Source organism: Maylandia zebra, linkage group LG18, assembly GCF_041146795.1.
Source record: "Maylandia zebra isolate NMK-2024a linkage group LG18, Mzebra_GT3a, whole genome shotgun sequence".
NCBI lineage: Eukaryota > Metazoa > Chordata > Actinopteri > Cichliformes > Cichlidae > Maylandia > Maylandia zebra.
Window position 1 is genome coordinate 3,845,727 of NC_135184.1, and position 19,288 is coordinate 3,865,014.

The window sequence follows — 19,288 nt, forward strand, 5'->3', positions numbered from 1 at the left end:
CAGAGAAAAACACAACAATCATATGAATAACATCATCTTTGAAGCAAAAAAAAAAAAAAAAAAACTGCAGTTCTTCAATTGGCCACTTGAGGCTGCCCCCAAAAGTGAGTCCTTCTCCAAATGGAAGCAGTTTTCAGCCTTTCTGCGCTCCAGCGCCTTTTCTCACCTTCGGACTCTCCATGTTGACAGCAGGAGGAGTCAGAGAGACAGCGGGGCAGCAGTAGCGGGAGAAGGAGGGAGGTGCTGGAAGGGCTGGAGGTGGAGCTTGAGTATTATTGTCCGCCGGTCTGAGTGACTGGCTGGCCGAGAGAGAGTCTCCAAAGTTTGACCGGGGTGTCGTTTAGTCGCGTTTCCTCCACATTTTCACTGTTGATCAAACAAAGTGCGCACCGAACCACGTGGACCAAGAAGTGACAGCCGGACACGCGCGGAGGACACGCAGAGAGCTCCAACAGGAGAAGCCCCCAAAGATCTGCTTTAAAGGACTCTGTGCTGGATGAGTAACCCAGGAAACAAAAGAGTAAACTTACTACTGTAGCTCCACACTGACCCACGCTGTGAGCGTCCTCCAGCCCGCACACTTTCAGGAGAAAGATGATGCACTGAAGCTTTCGGATCCGCCGCCCCTCTTCTTTCTGGGTTTTTGTTTGTATCCCACTAACAACACATGAGTTGGATTGACCGGACGCGCGGGTGCCATACAGTAAATCCTCGGGGATTAAAATAAATCGTGCAATGGATAATTTCTTCACGGAGGTAAGAAGACGCTCAAGTCTGCAACTGCTTCGTTCATGCAGCGCGCAGCACATCTTCCATATGCTCGCAGTGTTACTTTTCCTCTCGTCCTGCAAACTTTTGGAGAATTGTAAAACAAGGAAACCTCTCCAAACATGTGCAGCTCATGCACAGCAGGCTCCAAATCTTGCTTTATTGAAAGGATGCAAATACTATGAGGCATAAACTTACTACTGAGTGCCAGGAGTAATGGTAAGATAGGATACTTTAAAATGGAAATTAAACTGTGAGCAACGTAAAATAAACCCAGTGGAGTTCCTGCTCATGTCATAAAGATGCCATAAAGCACTTTTTAGATTTTTTAAACGCGCTTTTCCCAAATCCCTGTAAGAATATCAAACGTACATCATTAAAACATGGATCTCACAGGGACAGAGGGGGGTTTGGACTGGTCCCAGTGGACCTTTGGTATTTCCGCACCTCTTTTCTTCTTTCCTTCCGCAGAAACGGTCTTGTAAAGATATTGATAGAAGTCTAAACCTGCGGCCAAGGGGAGTTTTGTTCTGGCCAAGATGCAGAAATTCACACTTTCAGTGACTGTAGGATGTTCGGAAGCACGAGTCCTGTGCTCCTGCCTTAAAAGCTGATTGAACTTATTCAGTGTAAGCTACCACTGAGGTTTCATTAATGGCAGCAGTCACTTTGCTTTGCTCTGTTATGGTGCAGCAGAGTTTGGACTCCTCAACCATTTCTGGTTTTTATTCGTCAAAAAACATTTTCAAACACACTTAAAAGTCTTCATCAAAACAACGACATTAAACACATATTTCAATAATTAAAATGTAAATTAAAAGAAAGCTTTCCAATACTAAACATCAGTGTTGCAGCTTGCCGATTGTTGGCCTACTTTCTGCCTCTTCTTGTCTTGTTCTTTGTGCAGACTGTTGGCTTCACTCCAGGTTAAGAATGGTCATGTTCTGTGTAAGCGGTGATCAGCTGGTGAGCCTTACTGTGCAGTAATGTAATTATTATATTAACAACAAATAAGTACATTTGTTTCATTTGCTTCAGAAGTACATGCGTAGAAATTTCCTGACATTTGTGGATCTAACTATGACTTCTGTTACCTGGTCATTTGGGCTGCCCTCGTCACTGTTGGGTATGTCAGGTGGTTTTTCTCGATTACCTGAAGCACTCTGTAAGCATGCTGTACGTCCACCATCTAACAGCATGAGCTGTGACTCAGGGATAAAAGGTGTTCATTGCGATACGCTTGCAATATCAGCGCTCACACCTTTTCCTCTGATGACGTGGGCCAGGTAACAGCGGTAACACTTGAGTCATCCCTGACTCATACCTCAATGCTTTCTTTTTTTCCCCTTTGGAAGCCCTCAGGAAAACAACCTGTCATCACTGCGGTTGGTTTCACTAACAGACCTGCTCAGAAAAACAAACAAACAAACAAAAACCGTATGACACTGAAAGTGATTTAAAACTGGTTTCTCTTCAGGTAGCGGCGTTAAAGGCTGGCGAACAATTATAAAAAGCTTTGCTTCCTGGTTTGGAAAAAAAAAAAACGAATAAAAAAACACCTGCTTTCCCATTGGTGCTTGTAAAATTTGAAATTCCAGTCTCACTTTCGGCAGTATGAAGGGCCAAAGGTCATGGAACTCACTGAGCTCATAGGTGCATGTGTGAGGCTGAGTTAAACAAACACTGCGAGGCCGAGCCGGTCTCATGACGAGTATGGAGGGCTACATCCAGCAGTTCAGTTCTGTGGAAGTCTGAGGGGGAATAATTCTCATTGCCAGAAGCAGGCAGGCGTGCACAATAGTCTCAAATATCGGCCTGCCTGCCTGTATATCTGCCAGCTAATCACAGCTGAAACAAAGAGCCCAGTCTTCAAGGAAAAGGGCATTTGACAAGGAAGTAAACCGGCTTCAGTCATTTCATACGGAGGCCAACGGTTTGACAAGAGAGGAATGTGAACTGGGAAAGAACCTGAAGTGTTTCTTATTTATGCAGTGTGTACACGAGGGACCCGCAGTCTCCGGACAGACAAAGACATGCTGTTAATAAAGGGCATCGAACCTTCAGCCGGCTGTCTTTGAAAACCTCTTTAGGATGCCTGATTAACTCCATTAGTAAATTCACTGTGTTACAGAATCTTCTTGCTTTGTGGTAATGGTCACCTTTAGAATCACCAGTTAACCTAAACCCATTCATATGTTACTGAGTGAGGGAGCTGGAGAGAACTCGTGCAGACGAGGGAGAACCTGGTAACGCTGCTAACCACCATTTAGCTACATTTTGTGAATATTTCATCTTTAATTGTCAGATTTCTGTTGGTTTTAGCCTTGCCATTTTATTTTTATTTACATTTATGCCGAAACAAGCCAGTGACCATTCACTTAGTTAGGATTCATCCTATTATTATTAACTTATTTGGCTTCCTGGGGAGAAGGGAGACTTTTATATGGAGTATTTGTGAGGTTCAAAGAGTTGAAGCAGCTGACAGGCTGAACTGGAGAATGACACATTTAAGAGACAGTGTTAAATGACTGAAAGAATGTGTTAGTTTCAGCACTTAATGGCTGTCATCTTTATGATGACTGTGGTTCAAAGTGTTTGAGGAGGAGTGCGAAGAAGAGAAATCTCACTGTCAACATCACATCTGTTAGGATCATTTTCTCCTAATTTGTGCGATTTATTTCATATTATCCATCGAGTTCTGAAAGATTTTCATATGTGGAAATGCTCGGAACGATTTCTCCAGCCTGACTTAAATTCAAAGTTATGCCTGCGAGCTACAGAAGAGCACATTGTCCTGAACATCAGAGACACGAATGCGTTGACAATGACACATCCTTCAGCAGGAGGTTTCTCATCTCTAATTACTGAGCTGCAGCCAAAACAGTCTGCAGCACTCAGTCCAGCCGCTATAAATAGAGCCTAACCACAAATCCAGACGGCACATTTTCATCACTTGGTCATTTTCTTGAAACAGGAATCGGTCTTGCAGTCCAGCAGCAATCAGAGTCGTTTTATATAGGTTTTTGTTTCACGGGGAGAAAAGCTGCTAAACATAGAAAACGGCTGCATAACGCGGTCACTTATGTTTTAGTGTTAAGGATGAACAAAGTTAATGTTACGAATGCTCTGTATTTGTCACAGAAAAACCCCTTTGAATCCAGCAGAGAGGTTGCATGCTTAGCTTTATCCATTTGTGTTATTTGGGTCGTCATTGGCAGGATGAGGCAGATTTCATTCAGACTTCACTGACCAACAGCCTCGAGAATCCTGTGTCAGTGTCAGTGATTGGCTAATGTTCGGCTCTGTTGTATCCAATAAACTGCAGAGGATCATTTTCTCTTCTGTGGTAGGAGGAACTGCAGTGTGTTTTGAGGCGGTGTGTGTTCGGGTGTGTGTTGACATAATGGAGTCACTAAGTTCAGTCGGTTAGAAGGTTTGTTTTTATTTGAACTGGTGGGCGTGGAGAGAGCTGGGCCTCACCTGTCCACCAATCAGACGGTGGCTGTGCCTCAGGTGTGTGTTTGCAGTGATCGCAGTGTAAATTTATTCAGCAATGGGGGAGTTAAAGAAAAAAAGAGAGAACAGATGTCAGTCAGGGTTCCTGAAGGCAGGGAGCAATGATAGTAGGATTGTACATTTTTGTGCTATAAAGTCCAAGACATACAGAGTTACTTTGTTTTTAATAACGATGGCTGGCTTATGTTTAAAGACCAATCAGAACAAATCATGAAATCATATTTTCTCACGTTGTTTAGGTATAATTATGCCTTCATGCCTTTTCTTGGCTGCTTTGGCTTTTTTCTGCTTTAAAGCAAACGTTTTCTCTCTTTACTGTAGGAGACAGGAAGCAGACAGCAGTTTGAGTTGTAACTTTATTATTTGTCCATGTGGTTTAAATTTTGAATACCAGTATATGTACTGGGCTTCAAGTTCAGGGTTTGCACCAGAAAGGCTGCCACTGAGTGGTGGGGATGGGCAGGTTGTAAGCAATTAGCATACCTCTGTCCACCCACCATAACACGTTTATCTCCCACTTGTAGCATAAAGAGACGGTAATATAGGTCTGTACCAGCTCCAAAGCGTGGTTAGCCTCGTTCACATGCAGTGATTCACTGAGCTGGTGAATAAATTATTTAATCTAAATTTGTTGGTTAAAAATGAACATTAGGCTACTTGGATCCATTAAGCTACAACCATTCAGTTAGCTAAGTTTAGAAAAATAAACTTCTTTCTTCTTTCCCTCTTCTCCACTGTTTTTCCCCCTCTTCCTTTCTCCCTTTTCTTTTCCTCATTCAAGTCTGTCCCGTATCTAGCAAGTGAAAATAAAAAAAATAAAATAAAATAAAATAAACAATAAAAGGTGAATCAAATAGACCACTACGGCAAGGCTGGGATGGTCAATTTGGTAAAGTAAATCCGTTGGGCATCTTTCTTCACCTTTAGACAATAATTCTGATGATGAACCAAACGGGACAGGCAAAAGGAAAATAAATAAATAAATAAATAAACTTCTTAAGATACATGTCATAAAAAAAACTCCCCAGTGCTTCGACGTGGTGAGCTGCAGGTAGTTTGAGGAAGTGCTGGTTTAGAACAACTCATCTGTAACTCAGGGGCTTCTTCTCCTGATTAACACTGTTATATTTGACTACATGACTACACACCCTTTTGGAGTGTTGCACACAGCACAGATCCTCCACTCAAACCCGTCTCTGTGTTCATACACTGATGTGAATATATAAACGTCCATGTTGGCAGAGCTCTGTTGCATTCAGTATTGTGTGAAAGTCACATGGACCAACATGCCTCCAAAACAAACCTGTGAGACTTGGGTCCCTGTACTCGTTAACCTGCTTCTCTAGATTCCAAACGAGCCCTGAAAAACTTGCAAAGCTTTTCATTCTTTGAGCCTCTTTTATTTCTCCTCCCAGCAGCCTCAGCTGCCTGCATTTCCCATTAAAACCATAAAAAGTAACAGCTCAATCATAGACATTAATAGGCTCACCACAACAAGCAGAGGCCCTGCCCATTTTATACTGCTCCATTTTAATGATCATTTCAAGCAGAAGGGTCAAACTGCTTCTTCTCCCTCCCTCCGTTTCTCCGGTGCTTATTAAAGCTGAAACTTGACACCTGTGGAGCAGGCAGAAGGAACTGCAATTTAAACGGCTTGCAGATTTGTCATTTTGTCCCCCCCCCCCCCCATGTTGTTCATGTCAGACAGCTGTTATACATACAGCTGAATTCCTGCTCGGTCTGCAGGAGTTTCTTCAGGTCATCTTAACAAGTGACCAGTCAGAGTTTGAAGAGTTCAAGATGCGCATAAGTGACTCATCCCCACAGTCACCCCCAGCAGTGTTCATCACCAGAAGTATGTGGACACCAATATAATGTCATTTAGCTTGCTCGCCCTGGAACGTAGATGAAAAGGCGAAAGATTTACTTACTTTGGGATAAATGATGTTTTTAATATCCCTTATTGATTATAATGGAGATGGTCATGTGTCAATATGGAGGGGGGGGAGCAAAGTGTTCAATATATGATATGTTGTGGCACTAACATGTCATATATGCAAACATCAAAGCCGAGATTTAACCAGATAAACATGAAACTTTACATATTTCTGGTGTAAATGTTTCTGTTTGGAGCTGAAGCCAAACTATCAGTGTCTCGCTACCTTGTCTGTAGCCTTCTAATTGTGTGTATGTGTGGAACAAAAAATATTCTTTTCCACAGTCACATATACAATCTTTAAACAGGGCTGGTGTCCTATTTCCTACGTCTTTTTGAGGAAAAAAAGAAAAGAAAGGAGTCGAGCTCTGGCTCACAGTCCTTTTTACCCTCCTGCTAAAATAACAACTTCTCAAGCCGGCACACACTCTGGAGACGAGCCAGAGGCGCCTGCACCCGATCCTAAACTGGTTTCACTGCTCTCAACTGACTGCATGTAGGGCAGAGGGGCAGCAGCGACTGTGGGAAATCAAACAGTCTCAGGCTTGCAGTTTCAGACCCGGGCCCAGACAGGAAACCTGTTTATTTTTATTCCCTCCGCCGACTGCAGCAGTGAGTCCGTTCCAAAACGTTCATTTAAGCTGATCATTTTAATGAGCAGCTCAGCAGGCTGGTGGAGCAACAAAAAGCATATCAACGGGCGCTTTTTTTGATGGTGCTCATAACTTTCTTTAAAAGTTCCCATTTCTTTACATCGCCGCTCTGCAGGAACACGAGACAATCAGAGCTCTTAAAACCCTGTTTTTGGGGTTCTTTTTAGCTCAGCACCAGGGGAACCTTTTAGTGAGATACTAATAACCGAAACGTTTAAACATCATGGATATGAAAATGGAAAATGGATCAGCAATAAAGTTCAGGATTGATTAAGCCTTTATTTATAGTGGTTCCTACTGTACCTGAGCAGTGAAAGTGCTCTATGCAACTTGCTTAATTCACAAGCATTTTTTTTCTGTGCATAAGTGTTTCCTATCTGACATTCAGATACATTCACGCTCCGATGGATCCATCAGAAAACAACTTGGGGTTATTATCTTGTCCAAGATTATTTGGCATGCAGATTGGAGCAGCCAGGGACACTGAACCTTTCAGTTAGTGCGTGCCCTACTCTTCCTCCTGAATTACAGCCACCCCAAATGATGTAATAACAATCAAAGTTGGTGAAAATTGCCATAAAGTTGAATTCATAAAACTAAACTGATGCAAGCAGTTTTGTAATTGTTTTTCAGTTAATCATCTCTGGTCAGCTGCTTGTTTCGGTGTCTTCCGGCCTCAGTTGTGCATTTCTGTCACAGATGAGCCGCCTTCATGTTCAGTGTAAGATTTTGTCAGTATTCAGACCTTTCTGAGTTATCTTGGAAGCAATGCAGAGACATAAACACTCAACTTTTTTCACAAAAAAGTTGAAAGCACCAACGTAGCTGATCCAGACTCTTCCTGTGTGATCACATTGGTCATTCACGTGTGAGGGATTGGTTCGTTGAAGATGAGACATTTAGGACTTGAAAACGCTCTAAACGCTGCCCTGTTTCCTCATATTTGCTTCTTGTCTCAGTTTGTAGGTTAATCAATGATCTAGATGCCATTGTAGCAGCTGTGTACATGTATGTCTGTGTTATTGTTATCAAGAGAACCTCATGGTTGACACGACGTTAGTCTTTGTGTGGTTCAGACAAGGATGAGGTGCAGGCTGATCTCACACATATGTTTCGACTGCAAACGCATCAGATGTAGGATTAGGATTCAAGGATTAGCACTGAGGTTGTCTTTGTTTTGTATTTTTTTTTAAATTCATAAACTCTTTAATCTCCTTTAACCTATTTAAGAACATTGACAGCTGTTATTCTATCTAAGAGAATGCATGCAGAACTTGAATAATGAAATGAAACAAGTGGGCTTCTTATTATTTATGTATTGTTGCAGAGAAATGGAGTTTGGTTTAAGGGTGTGGCTGATAAAATGCATTGTGAAGCAGGGGTGGGGAACTCCAGGCCTCGAGGGCCGGTGTCCTGCAGGTTTTAGATATCACCCTTTGTCAACACACCTGAATCAAACGATTAGTTCATCACCAGGACTCTGGAGAACTTCAAGACATGTTGAGGAGGTAGTTTAGACGTTTAAATCAGCTGTGTTGGATCAACAGCACATCTAAAACCTGCAGGACACCGGGCCGTGAGGTCGGGAGTTTCCACACCCCTGCTTTAGTGGCTTCATAGTATAGTGGTTAACACATTTGTCTAACACGTGAAAGATCCCCGGGTTTAAGACTGGAAGGTTGCAAAATCTGCCAAAAGTCTGAGTTACAAAGTAGACAAAGGAAGCTTTTACCATGCTATCTTAGATCAACAGTATGATGTCATCATTTTTAAATGGCTCACAATTTAAACGACTAAACACATACTTGGACTTAGTCCACACTTACATGTCAAACCTGCTGGTAAACAATCACTTTTCCTTTTTCTGGAAATGATCACTAAAATAATTCAGAACCTTCTGTATTGTTCACCAATTCAAAAATAAATTGTCACCTAATTTTATTCACTAATAAAGTCAATGATTCAGATGTGCATGCTGCAGGTTTTCTTTGTCTCTTGTCAAAGATCTTTGTCAACAAAATGAGCCCACAAAATTAAAGAAGCAGAAGATTTTGGTCAAAATCCCAAGGTGCAGAGTGCAGTGTTAAAAGTGCCCAATATCCAGACACAAAATGAACAGAAAAATCATTCCTGTTCGGTTTCTTCACCTTCCTCACTCGTTGCTCGATCCTCCTCTTTTCTCTTCTGGCTTTCTGTTAAGTCTTGACTTCCTGACGGATATTTCTAAACATTCCTCTGGATCCTAACGCTTCCTAACCTCTCCCTCAGTCCAGCTTCCTCCACATGTGTGTTTTATGGAACATTGTGCACAGAGGTTTGCGCAGCTCAATTCATTGTGATTTTTATCTGTACATTAACACTGCTGGGGGAAAAAATCCTGGTGTTTTAATTGGTGACATAACTACAATTTAAACCTCCCAATAACATGAAACTTACATAATCACTTTCTGTCTAACAGTCAATAAAATGCGCTTAGGTGACGTTGAAGGATAAAGCTGAAGTTATCGTGTGCACTGTCAATATTTATTGAACTGATCGTCATGTTAGGTCATTTCAAATAAACTGTTTGCATCTGTTTTTCTTAAATCCTTAAATTTTAATTTAAATATTACCTAAAAATGTCTAAACTATATGGAAAATATGCCCACATGGAAAAGATATATATATAAAGTTTGTATCTGTCTTGTGTGAAACTTGTATGAAAAGCATACAAGAGTGAAAACAGATATAAGATCCCTTGAAAAATGATATAAATGAAACTTGTATGTTTTGGATACTTACTAAAAACAATATATGAAAGTAATGAGAAAGTGGCCACTTTTATGAGTAAATCATGTAAGCCTGATATGATTCACTATATGATGTAGGCCACATCTTATGCAAGTCTTTTATAAGTTTTTACTATTTCTTTTCCATATGGGTGTACTTAGCTGACATCACAGCCTTTGGTTTGTGGACTTGTGGCAGCACTTATGGGTGCAATAATAATAAGTGTTAAGTGAGCAACTTATAAAGTTTTTGCATTTCACTCATCAAAACTATTTTTTAAATGATGACAATTTTTTAAATTTTCAAAAAAGGACTAGCTGCACAAACACCATTCAGAGAGTTATTTCAGTTGCTGTTTTCCTGATCTCAGAGGTCGGAAGAAGAGTGACGTCGCTCCCAAGTTGATTATGTTTCAATATTAAAGCAGGAAAAACATGATTTATTTAGCTTCTTGGCACAATAGAGCGATGCACTCATCACCAGAACGGAGCAATATTTTGTTTTGCTTAAAAACATTGCTGCAGCATGGTCATGGATGGAGCCTGCTCAGTGTTCTGTGAATGGCTCATTTAATGAGTCACAAATACAAACTAGAAGTTCTAGTTTTACTCTTGTTTACTTTCAGTGCTGCCATCTTGGATTATTAACTCTGACTTGGTGGGGCTGCTCTGACTTCAGAAATTCCGACTTCCAAGTGACTTGAGTTAGTGCAGCTGAAGATTAGCACCGCATCACTTAGCATAGCTTAGCTAGTGGCTACATAAGACTGCTAATCCAAACTTTAAGCCTTAACGCAACATAAACATGTGAGTTATAACAAAACTACCACAGTACAGTTATTATGAAGGGGAAACTATTACAACTATTACTAAAAACCATTTTTGTATCAGACTCTAAAGATGTTATTAACATGTGAGGCACCTGGCTCTCTTTTGGAGCCAACCTCAAGTTTTTTTTCCAACTTATTTTTGTAATACAACCGAGCCATCGAGGTACCATCTGTAGGCAGATTTAGTTTCAACTTAAGGATTTTCTGTCACCTGACCTCTTTATGACCCCATCATTGTGTAATAAATCAGACTCCATTAAGTTAATGTTAAAAACCATCACTCCTCTGGTGTAACATGTCTACACACCTTTACGTTAACCTCATGTACAGACTTACTGTACAGTTCCTACACAGGAACCTGCACATCTCTGCATGAGAGGTCATTTCTTGGTTGAGTGGCTGTAGAAGCAATATTTAAGAAGAAAAAAAAAAAAAGCAGTAAAATGGGTTTTAGTCTGAGATGGTCTGTTGACACTAATCCCTCAGTGTCCTGCTGAGTCGTGGTTTCCCGCTGGTGAAATGGTCAATTAAAACCAGGAATGGACGACTGTAGATCTGACCCCTTTTGACTTCTTTCAATGTTGCGGCATCACTGTGCTGCAGAAGGAGGCAGAGGAAAGCTGAGGGTATTTTAGATCTTTTCACTGCCTTTCAGATCTACACCGTCTGTTATTTATTTCATAAATCAGTATCCAAGTATAAAAGTCTGGGGGGTTTTTTCTGGAATTTTTTTTCATATAGAGTTTCTCATCTGGTTTTATTTAAATTACCAAATCAGTTGCAAATAAATCCTAAAAGTAAAATGCAAGTTAGAAATTCTGCAGTGGTAAAGATACTACAAGGATTATTTTGCCATTTATTTCTTAATTTTGAAATTAAATATCTTTAACATGCTTGATTCAGAATAACTTCAGAATAAATGCCAAGCAAAACATGATATTAGCAAATATGTCATGCAGTATAGGAGTCATGCTTTACAAAGATGAGTCAGAATTTGTGTTTTATGTACGTATGCCGGCTTTGTGTTTGTCTCACCTGTCACTGCGAGCCACTCAAATACACACCTGACAGGTTAAGTAGGCGAATAACGTTTTGATGTTGTTTGATTCGAACAGTGGTGTGGTTTAATTTAGGATTTGCACATACCTAAAGGCATGTAGCACTTTTATTATTGCACATAGCGCTACAGGGTTTACACATCACCACGCTCAGAAATGATTGTAATAATTTAATGGAAACATCTCCAGCAAGGATTAAAACCAATGGGCTCAAAGGAAGGCACGTCTGGAGACAGGGTTTGGTCATACATGTCAGCGTGTGGTTTGCCTTCAGCCCTTCAAAGGTCAGAAATTTGTGTTGGAGATTAGAGCAAGCTGCATGTTGAATGTGACAAGGTAATTTTAAATGCACTCCAGGTTTCTTGGATGGAAAAAAATAAATAATTAAATGCAAATAAAGTAAAAAAGAACATCTTTGAGCAGATGACTCACAATGTTCACTTGTCTAGGATAACATTTCTGTTGTTTTCTTCCTCTTCTTTTTCTTTATTTCGACTTGTTGGACATTTGAATTTGATTTTCACTCACCCAGTCAAATATTCTGTTATTGTGCTTTTGTTAATTTTTTGCCTTTTTTTCAGAGGGGGCCTGATAAAATGTGGTTAAACTTTTTTTCTTATTTAAACTTCACATTTCAGACAGGATACAGAAACAGAAACATGGACAGATATGATCAGGGTTCAAACGAGGTCAGAGTATTCCCATAATGAGGAAACCTCCTCTGACTGTAGTTTTGTCAGGCAAAAGCCATCAATGGTCCAAACACATCACGACCCTTGCAAATATAAAAATGTAGACTGGCGCCGCAAGAGTGTAAGAGGGGCAAGATCAGTTCCTTAAAGAATCACTTTTAAAGGCTGATCTAAAGCCTGATGAGTTATCCCCATGTTGCTGTGACTGTAACTGTGACAGGAACAGCCTGAACTATTCATTAGGCTTAGTTTGGGTTTTGTGGCTCTCAGAGAACCACCTCCTTCGACATCTTGGAGCTGGATCTGACAGTTACTTTAAAATTACATCCCCTTCAGTTTGTGATTGGCCCATTATGCTGAGTCACGAGGGAATGCAGGTGTTGAACTCGGTTTATATTGCTTCTCACTATCACTGTGTCCTTGCATGTTTACAACCAGCCGAAACACAGTGATTACCTTCAGGAAACACTTTCAGTCCCAAGGAATATCATGTTTCTCCCTCTCTATGTGGAGGACCAGTGGCTGACACTTTCCTCTCTTTAGTAAATTAACTACATCACTAAAGACAACTCTAGTTCATCAGTTTGACAGCTCTCAATTGTGGAAGAAGATACAACTCAGATAAATTCACTTCACAAACTTGCTTTCTAATGACAGTTGACAACATTTTGTACAAAAAGATATCGGAGCTTTCCATTAACTCGAGTGCTTCGAAGGAAGCCTTTCAGCCTTTTGCAGATGCATTGAATCTTGCATAAGATTTAATCACCAGAACATTAAACTGGACTTGTAGAAAATGAAAAATCCCCTGATTTAAATTGTTTGAAAGATTTTGATTTTCTGAATGTTGTAATTGTTTCTTTTAAGTCGGATGTTGGTTATTGTCTTGGACATCTTTGATAAACACGGTTCTGTTTAAGATCAGATCTGAGAGAGAAGTAGGAGGAGGGTTATCTGATCCTGCACTGTGCTGAATGCAGCTTCCTGGCAACCCCATCCATGCAAACACACTCGCACACAACACCACACAAGTTAGAAGCTAGGCGCAACCCGAAAAGCCAAACATCCATTTCCACTAATTGGCTTGTTCTCATGCGATCCTGTTACCTTGTGAGAGTGCAGGTCCACTCCTCTGAGGCTACTCCGAGTTCTGGAACATCACGCTATTCTTATTTGCTCTGTTAGAGAAGACTAAGAAGTTCCATCGTTTTAAGGATCTCATTTGATGTGATTGATTTCTTTCTTTTTTTCCCTATGCTACAGGAGTCTAAAAGGCAATCAAAGTAGCTCTTTCCTTCAACCTCATATTTACTGCTGATTCTTCCAGGCCATTAAGGGGTATTTGCAGCTTGAGTGGTCAAGATAACTTTTCTATTAATATACTTATAGTATGCTCCGGGGCGGCTGTAGCTCAGGCGGTAGAGCAAGTCGTCTACTAACCGGAAGGTTGGTGATTTGAGCCCCGCCTGCACGCTAAATATCCTTGGGCAAGATACTAACCCCAAGTTGCTCTCTGATGCATCCGTCCAAGTATGACTGCGTGTGAATGTTAGATAGGAAGCGCTTAAGCACAGAAAAAGTGTTTGTATGAATGGGTGTTTTGGTGAATGAGGAATGTTGTATAAAGCGCTTTGAATCCTCAGATTTGAAAAGCAATATATAAGAATCAGTCCATTTACTACTTACCATGCTGTTTTGCTTTGTACGTAAGCAGCAATTAAGTATGCATACTCCCATTGATGGGATGAGAATACCCAGGAGGGAGAGGCCTGAGGACTCTCACAAAGGATATTTTTAAGATTCATATGTGAACAGAATGCGTGACACAATGATGTTGAAGTATTGTCTAAAAATAAAGATTTTAAGCTCCTACTTTACCTTGATTTCTACTACATGGCCTATCCTTGGGTGCCAAACATTGCTGTTCTGCTAGATGCTACTGGTGTTGCAGAAGTATCCACACTGTGTTTTCTTACCTCTGTAACTTGATGCACCAGCCGTGGCAATATTTGACCATATTAGTTACAAAAAGCTACAAAATCTGCATATAGAGTGATAGTAATTCACAAGTTGATCAGGCGGGATGGTGTAGTACATGTTTCATTTGTTGTTTTTGTTGTTTTTTCTGCTGATTTTTACATGGTTCTTATTTTAACATTACTCACTGGTTAGATTTAAACGAACTGGTTCTTATAAAGTGTTTTTCTACTGTACATGAGAGTCAAAGTTCTTCTAACATGTATAAAATTGGTGGAATCCAACAACCAACCTTTCAATTGGTACCCTCACACTTTAGTGGCCACAACAAATTGACTGGCTAACAAACGTCTATGCAAAGCCTCAAATTATTGAATTTATGTGAAAAGAACAACCTTGCATGCTAGTGGACACAGAAGCTACAACAGCACAAGACACCAAAATTACTTGGTTAAGTTTAGAAGAAGATTTGGGTTCTAATGGAGCCTTTTCAAACCCTGTACAATCGAATCGAATAAAAGCTACCCAATCCATTTAAAAGTGACAGCAAGTTACAAATGTCAGTATGTACTGAGTTTGGAGTAAAACCTGAGATTCTCCACCCAGTGCATCATGGGGATCTTGTCCACGGGTTTGACAGAACAGCACCACGTTACACCCTGGGAATGTGAATGTGTCATGTAGCTTTTGATTATCTTTATCAGTTTATGGAGTTCAGCTCTGAAGGGGAATTTACAAGAAAATGAAACTAATTCAACAGATCGGTTGAATTCAAGACTTGACGTGTCTGAAGTCTGAGTAGGACAACATTTATCTAATCTCAAATACCCACATGTCTCATTACTAATGCAGATAGTTATCTGTCATATTTCGATTTTTTCCCCCGATACCTTTGAGCAGTAAATGATGGTTCTTTGCATCTGTAACTAAGCACATGAATCACTGAACAGATTCGTCTCACTTCCTCTGAATAAAATCTTATTGAGCAACAGCAGCTAAAAGAGATGTTCATCTGCCCGCCACGCTCTAGTCCCTATCAGTCTGTCTTGTGTTTAATGTTTCATTTTGACAGCCAGGACTGATGTCAGGAAAAAGGAAGTTGGAAGGTTCAAGATGCTGATGTGGAACATAAAATCTCCAGAATAATGTTTCCAGAGCAGTCGACATCTTCCAGCCCCTGAACATGTACAGTGGTGTAATCGCACAATTGGCCTGCAAATTGTGGCAAGTACAGAGACATTTTTTGATGAACTGCTTTTGGGCAAGAGCCTAGATGAGCCGAGATGGTTTGAATCTGGGATTAGAATGTGCAAAAGCACCCTTTGTTAATGTTGGGGGAAAACCAGTTGGCAGTCTCTTGCCACGTAATTTTTTTTCGTTTTGTTTTCTTTTGCATGATTTCTTATTTTGCTAAATTTGCATCCACCTAATTGAGAACAAATAAATAAATAAATATTCAGTAAATTGAAATCCTCAATATAGTAGCACCTGACTCTACCTTCTAGTGGCCACAAGGATAGAGCGGGTGGTTGGTACGACCCTTGACTTCTATAGTCCTTAGTCAGTATTTTTGAACCCCAAATTGTCCCTGATGTATCACTGAATGTGTTAGGTTAAAAAAAACCTTTATAAAATACCTTATAGAATAAGTTGTTATATGAAAGTATGTGTGAACAGGGATATGTGGCTTGTAGTGAAGAACCACGTTGAGTTCTCAGTAAGAAAAGTGCTAAATAAATAAATAAGCCAGTCTATTGACAATTTACTTGCTAGAATATGGTCGTGACGATGAGCCAAAATAGCTGAGATGTCCTTGAGAATCTCTTAATCACTGATATCTTTCTTCTGGTTTTTGACAACCATGGTCAGAAACAATTGAGTGCACAGTGAGATGAGATTGCGTCTCCTCTTAAAGTACTCAAGTTGGTGTTTACTGAGGTTAGTGATGGAAGAAGTTGTTCAAAGAACTGGTTTGCAGCAGTGCTGCTTGATAGTCCTCAATTAGCATTTTAAAAAATTTTTTTTTGGTCTGGTTTGGCGTGAAAAGTGCTGATGGGAGAATGAACTGTTTGTTTTTGCTGGTTTAAACTCTGGATGCCTTCAGCTCCAGACCTGGTTTCAAATTATTCCTGAATGAAACAAACGCTGCCATTTGGCTTTAAGCTCATTCTCTTTTGCCTTGAGACATTGAAGCCCTTCTCTGTCCTTTTTCTTCTCTCTCATCTTTGAGTGTTACAAAGTAGACTTAAAATTTTTTAATCAGTTTACAGTTTTTACAGCGATTCAGGCCTGGCAAACAGTTTTTATTCACGCTTTAATGGTTAGCTCTTATTTGTTTGATAATGAATGAAAAGCTCCCTTCTTTTTTTGTCTTTGGCAATAGACTGCACCCATTTTCAGTGTGCACTTGAGCCGTAAGTAGCAGAGAGTCGGTGTTTGTCTACCTTTGTTCGCAGATCTCTTGAGTTATATGCAGCCTGAAAAATATCCCCATTACACTATGTGAAACATGATGATTTAAACACACTCTCGGGTCTGCTGTGATAAAACAGAGCCCTAAAGTTTGTTTACCCTGCAAAGCAATTCTTCTCTAATTCATTCCTCGCCAGGCCACTTAACCCACTTCTTCTCCATCCAAGCCGCCAGAATCATAGATTGTCTTTGTGAGTGCACTCAGTTACTTGACACTTTTCCAAAAAAGCCATAAAGTCATTAGAGGAAGTTAAAAGCTCTGAGGCTTGAAGCATGTCCCAGAATAAGGCCTTTCTCATGCTCACCAAGCTAAGATGCTGAGACAAAGAAAACAAGGTTATCTCTGCTGTCCAGTTGGTCAGGCGGCTTCAAAGGGGTTTTGTACCTTAAAATCAAGGCTTGTTTCCTAAACTGAGCAGAGATGGAGATAACTGAGAATTTCAAGGGAGAATGTAAAAATGTACGTCAATAAAGTGTGAGCAAGACAGAAAAAGCAAATTGAATTTGAATTAAATATAAGAAGTAGTGTTCTGTAATGACTCTTAATGTCTATTTGAAGAGCATTTGTTGCTGATTTAGCCAATGTTATCTGCAGTCTCGGGATAGCAGCTCCACATTTCAATTGAATCACTCCAAGCAAAATATCCTTTGTAACAAACAGATTAGACATTCTCAAAGTTCAGGTCAGGCCACTCTAGTTAAAAGATTATTTACCTCTGCAGTTATTTAGTTACAGCAGCATGTTCAGGTCCTCCCTGTCTTTGCATGCATAAACATTAAAAGCATAAGCTAGAGAGCAGCAAGACTCTTTTAACGATCAGAGCAGCCATCAGTGACATCTGGAGGTGTGTTGCAAGAAACTTGTTAATGCACATCAACTGTTGGGAAACTGCTAATATACGAGGGCGATCCCAAAAGTAAGGTCTCCTATTTTATTTTTACTTTTTTAGAAATACAAACAACTGTTTATTGAAAAATGATTTCTTTTTCTATATAATCACCATTTCAGTCGATGGTTTTTTTGTAGATGTTGTGGCAGTTTTAGACTGCCCATGTCATACCAGCTCGCCGTCGTCTCCTTCGGGAAGCATTGAGCAATCCACTCGTTGCCGTTTGTTCTTCGTGAATTTCAGTACGACCGGCTGTAAACTCTCTACACCACTTGCCAACGTTTTTGACATCAATGCACGACTGTCCATACACTTATTGGCGATTAATTTTAACTGGTTTAACGCGTTCTGCATTCAAAAGTCGAATAACTGCACGAACTTTGCACTTGGCGGTAGCATTGAACGGGGGCTCCATTTTCAAGGGCTGCCAAGCCAAGATTGAGTGTCCCAGCAAAGCTGCTCATTCTTGTTTGGGAGTGGAGGAAGCACCAATCACAACAGTGTGGCGAACAGCCGTACGAACTGTTTCTCTACCCCACTGCTCTGGAGACCTTACTTTTGGGATGGCCCTCGTACCTTAAAGAAGGTACCCCGTATAGAATGGGGTTTTCTGAGCAGTCAGCTGATGCTGATCAGCTGTTGTGAGAATCGGGTTAGGGCAGCTTTGGACATTGTCCTTTCTCACATGTAGCAGGAATCCGCTGATGCCACTTTGTCAATGTGGAAAATTGGTTTAGTTGAGGAAGTTAGATAGTGCAGGATGTAGGACACACGACTCCCACTCTTCTGTTGTGAATATGCCAGACAGTTAAGTGCAGTATTCCCACATGAGCTCAATCTGACATCCTGTTTGTTCTGAGGAGCTGGCAGGTTAAATGACATTGACAATGGTATCTGCAGCTTTGATGGGTAATATCTGGAAAAGTTCAGGTCTGACATGCATGTGTGAAACCTTTGGTTGCTCTCCATGCCATCTTATTTTTTGTTGCTGGAAGACTCCTTTCACTGCTTTCACTGCTTATTGGCGCGTTAAATGACTTCAGATGTTTCCAGGTCACACCAAACTGCTACCTTAATTTGCAGAGTCACACAATCTGTTTCTGGGGGTAAATCCGCCTCTTTTTGTATAACAAGACGTCTGTTGCTGGTCCCAGGAGAATGGCAGAGAGGGGAAGGCGGTATTTATATTCGTCCGTTTCTCCTTCTTGGAGTCTGCAAAAGCAGCGCCATGCGACCACAGCTGGGCAACACATGGCAACTGTGGCCTCAGCTGCCAACTTGTAGCAAACACAAACCCACACACACACTAACACAATGATGCACAGAACATCCTGCTAACGCAGTAGCTGAAAGCGCCGTTTACAATGAGAGTTATTGTATGTGTGCACGCTTTTTCAGCCGGAATGCTGCACTTGTGCAAACAATGCCTTAAACGTGCACAAATTACTCTCCCATGCTCTCGTGTGCATGGATACTTTCATAGACAAACACAGAAGGAGAAAGTAGGTCAGGTGGGCCCAACAGAAAGGACTCTGGTCATTTCCCTCCTTTATGGTCTAAGTGGTCCTTAGGGATGGAAACCAGTCTAAGCTCAGTTAGTTCAACGTCAGGTCATTGTTGATCCTGAGTTTCACATCTGCAGAAAGTTTAAGAGTCTCATCTAAGTTTAGTTTATTCCTTTGAATTCAGATTTCCTCACGTGAGTTTGATTTGGGCTCAGACATGCAG

General features: G+C 40.7%; 1 protein-coding gene across 1 annotated transcript in view; it reads left to right on the forward strand.

The window, feature by feature from the left end:
• Positions 1-275: 275 nt before the first annotated feature.
• myo10 (myosin X) overlaps positions 276-19,288 on the forward strand; it is a 124,524-nt gene continuing 105,511 nt past the window's right edge. The window contains exon 1 of the mRNA XM_004569454.4: positions 276-756. Coding sequence (XP_004569511.2) covers positions 736-756 — 21 coding nt within the window. The 5' untranslated portion in view covers positions 276-735. The remainder of the gene's footprint in view (positions 757-19,288) is intronic.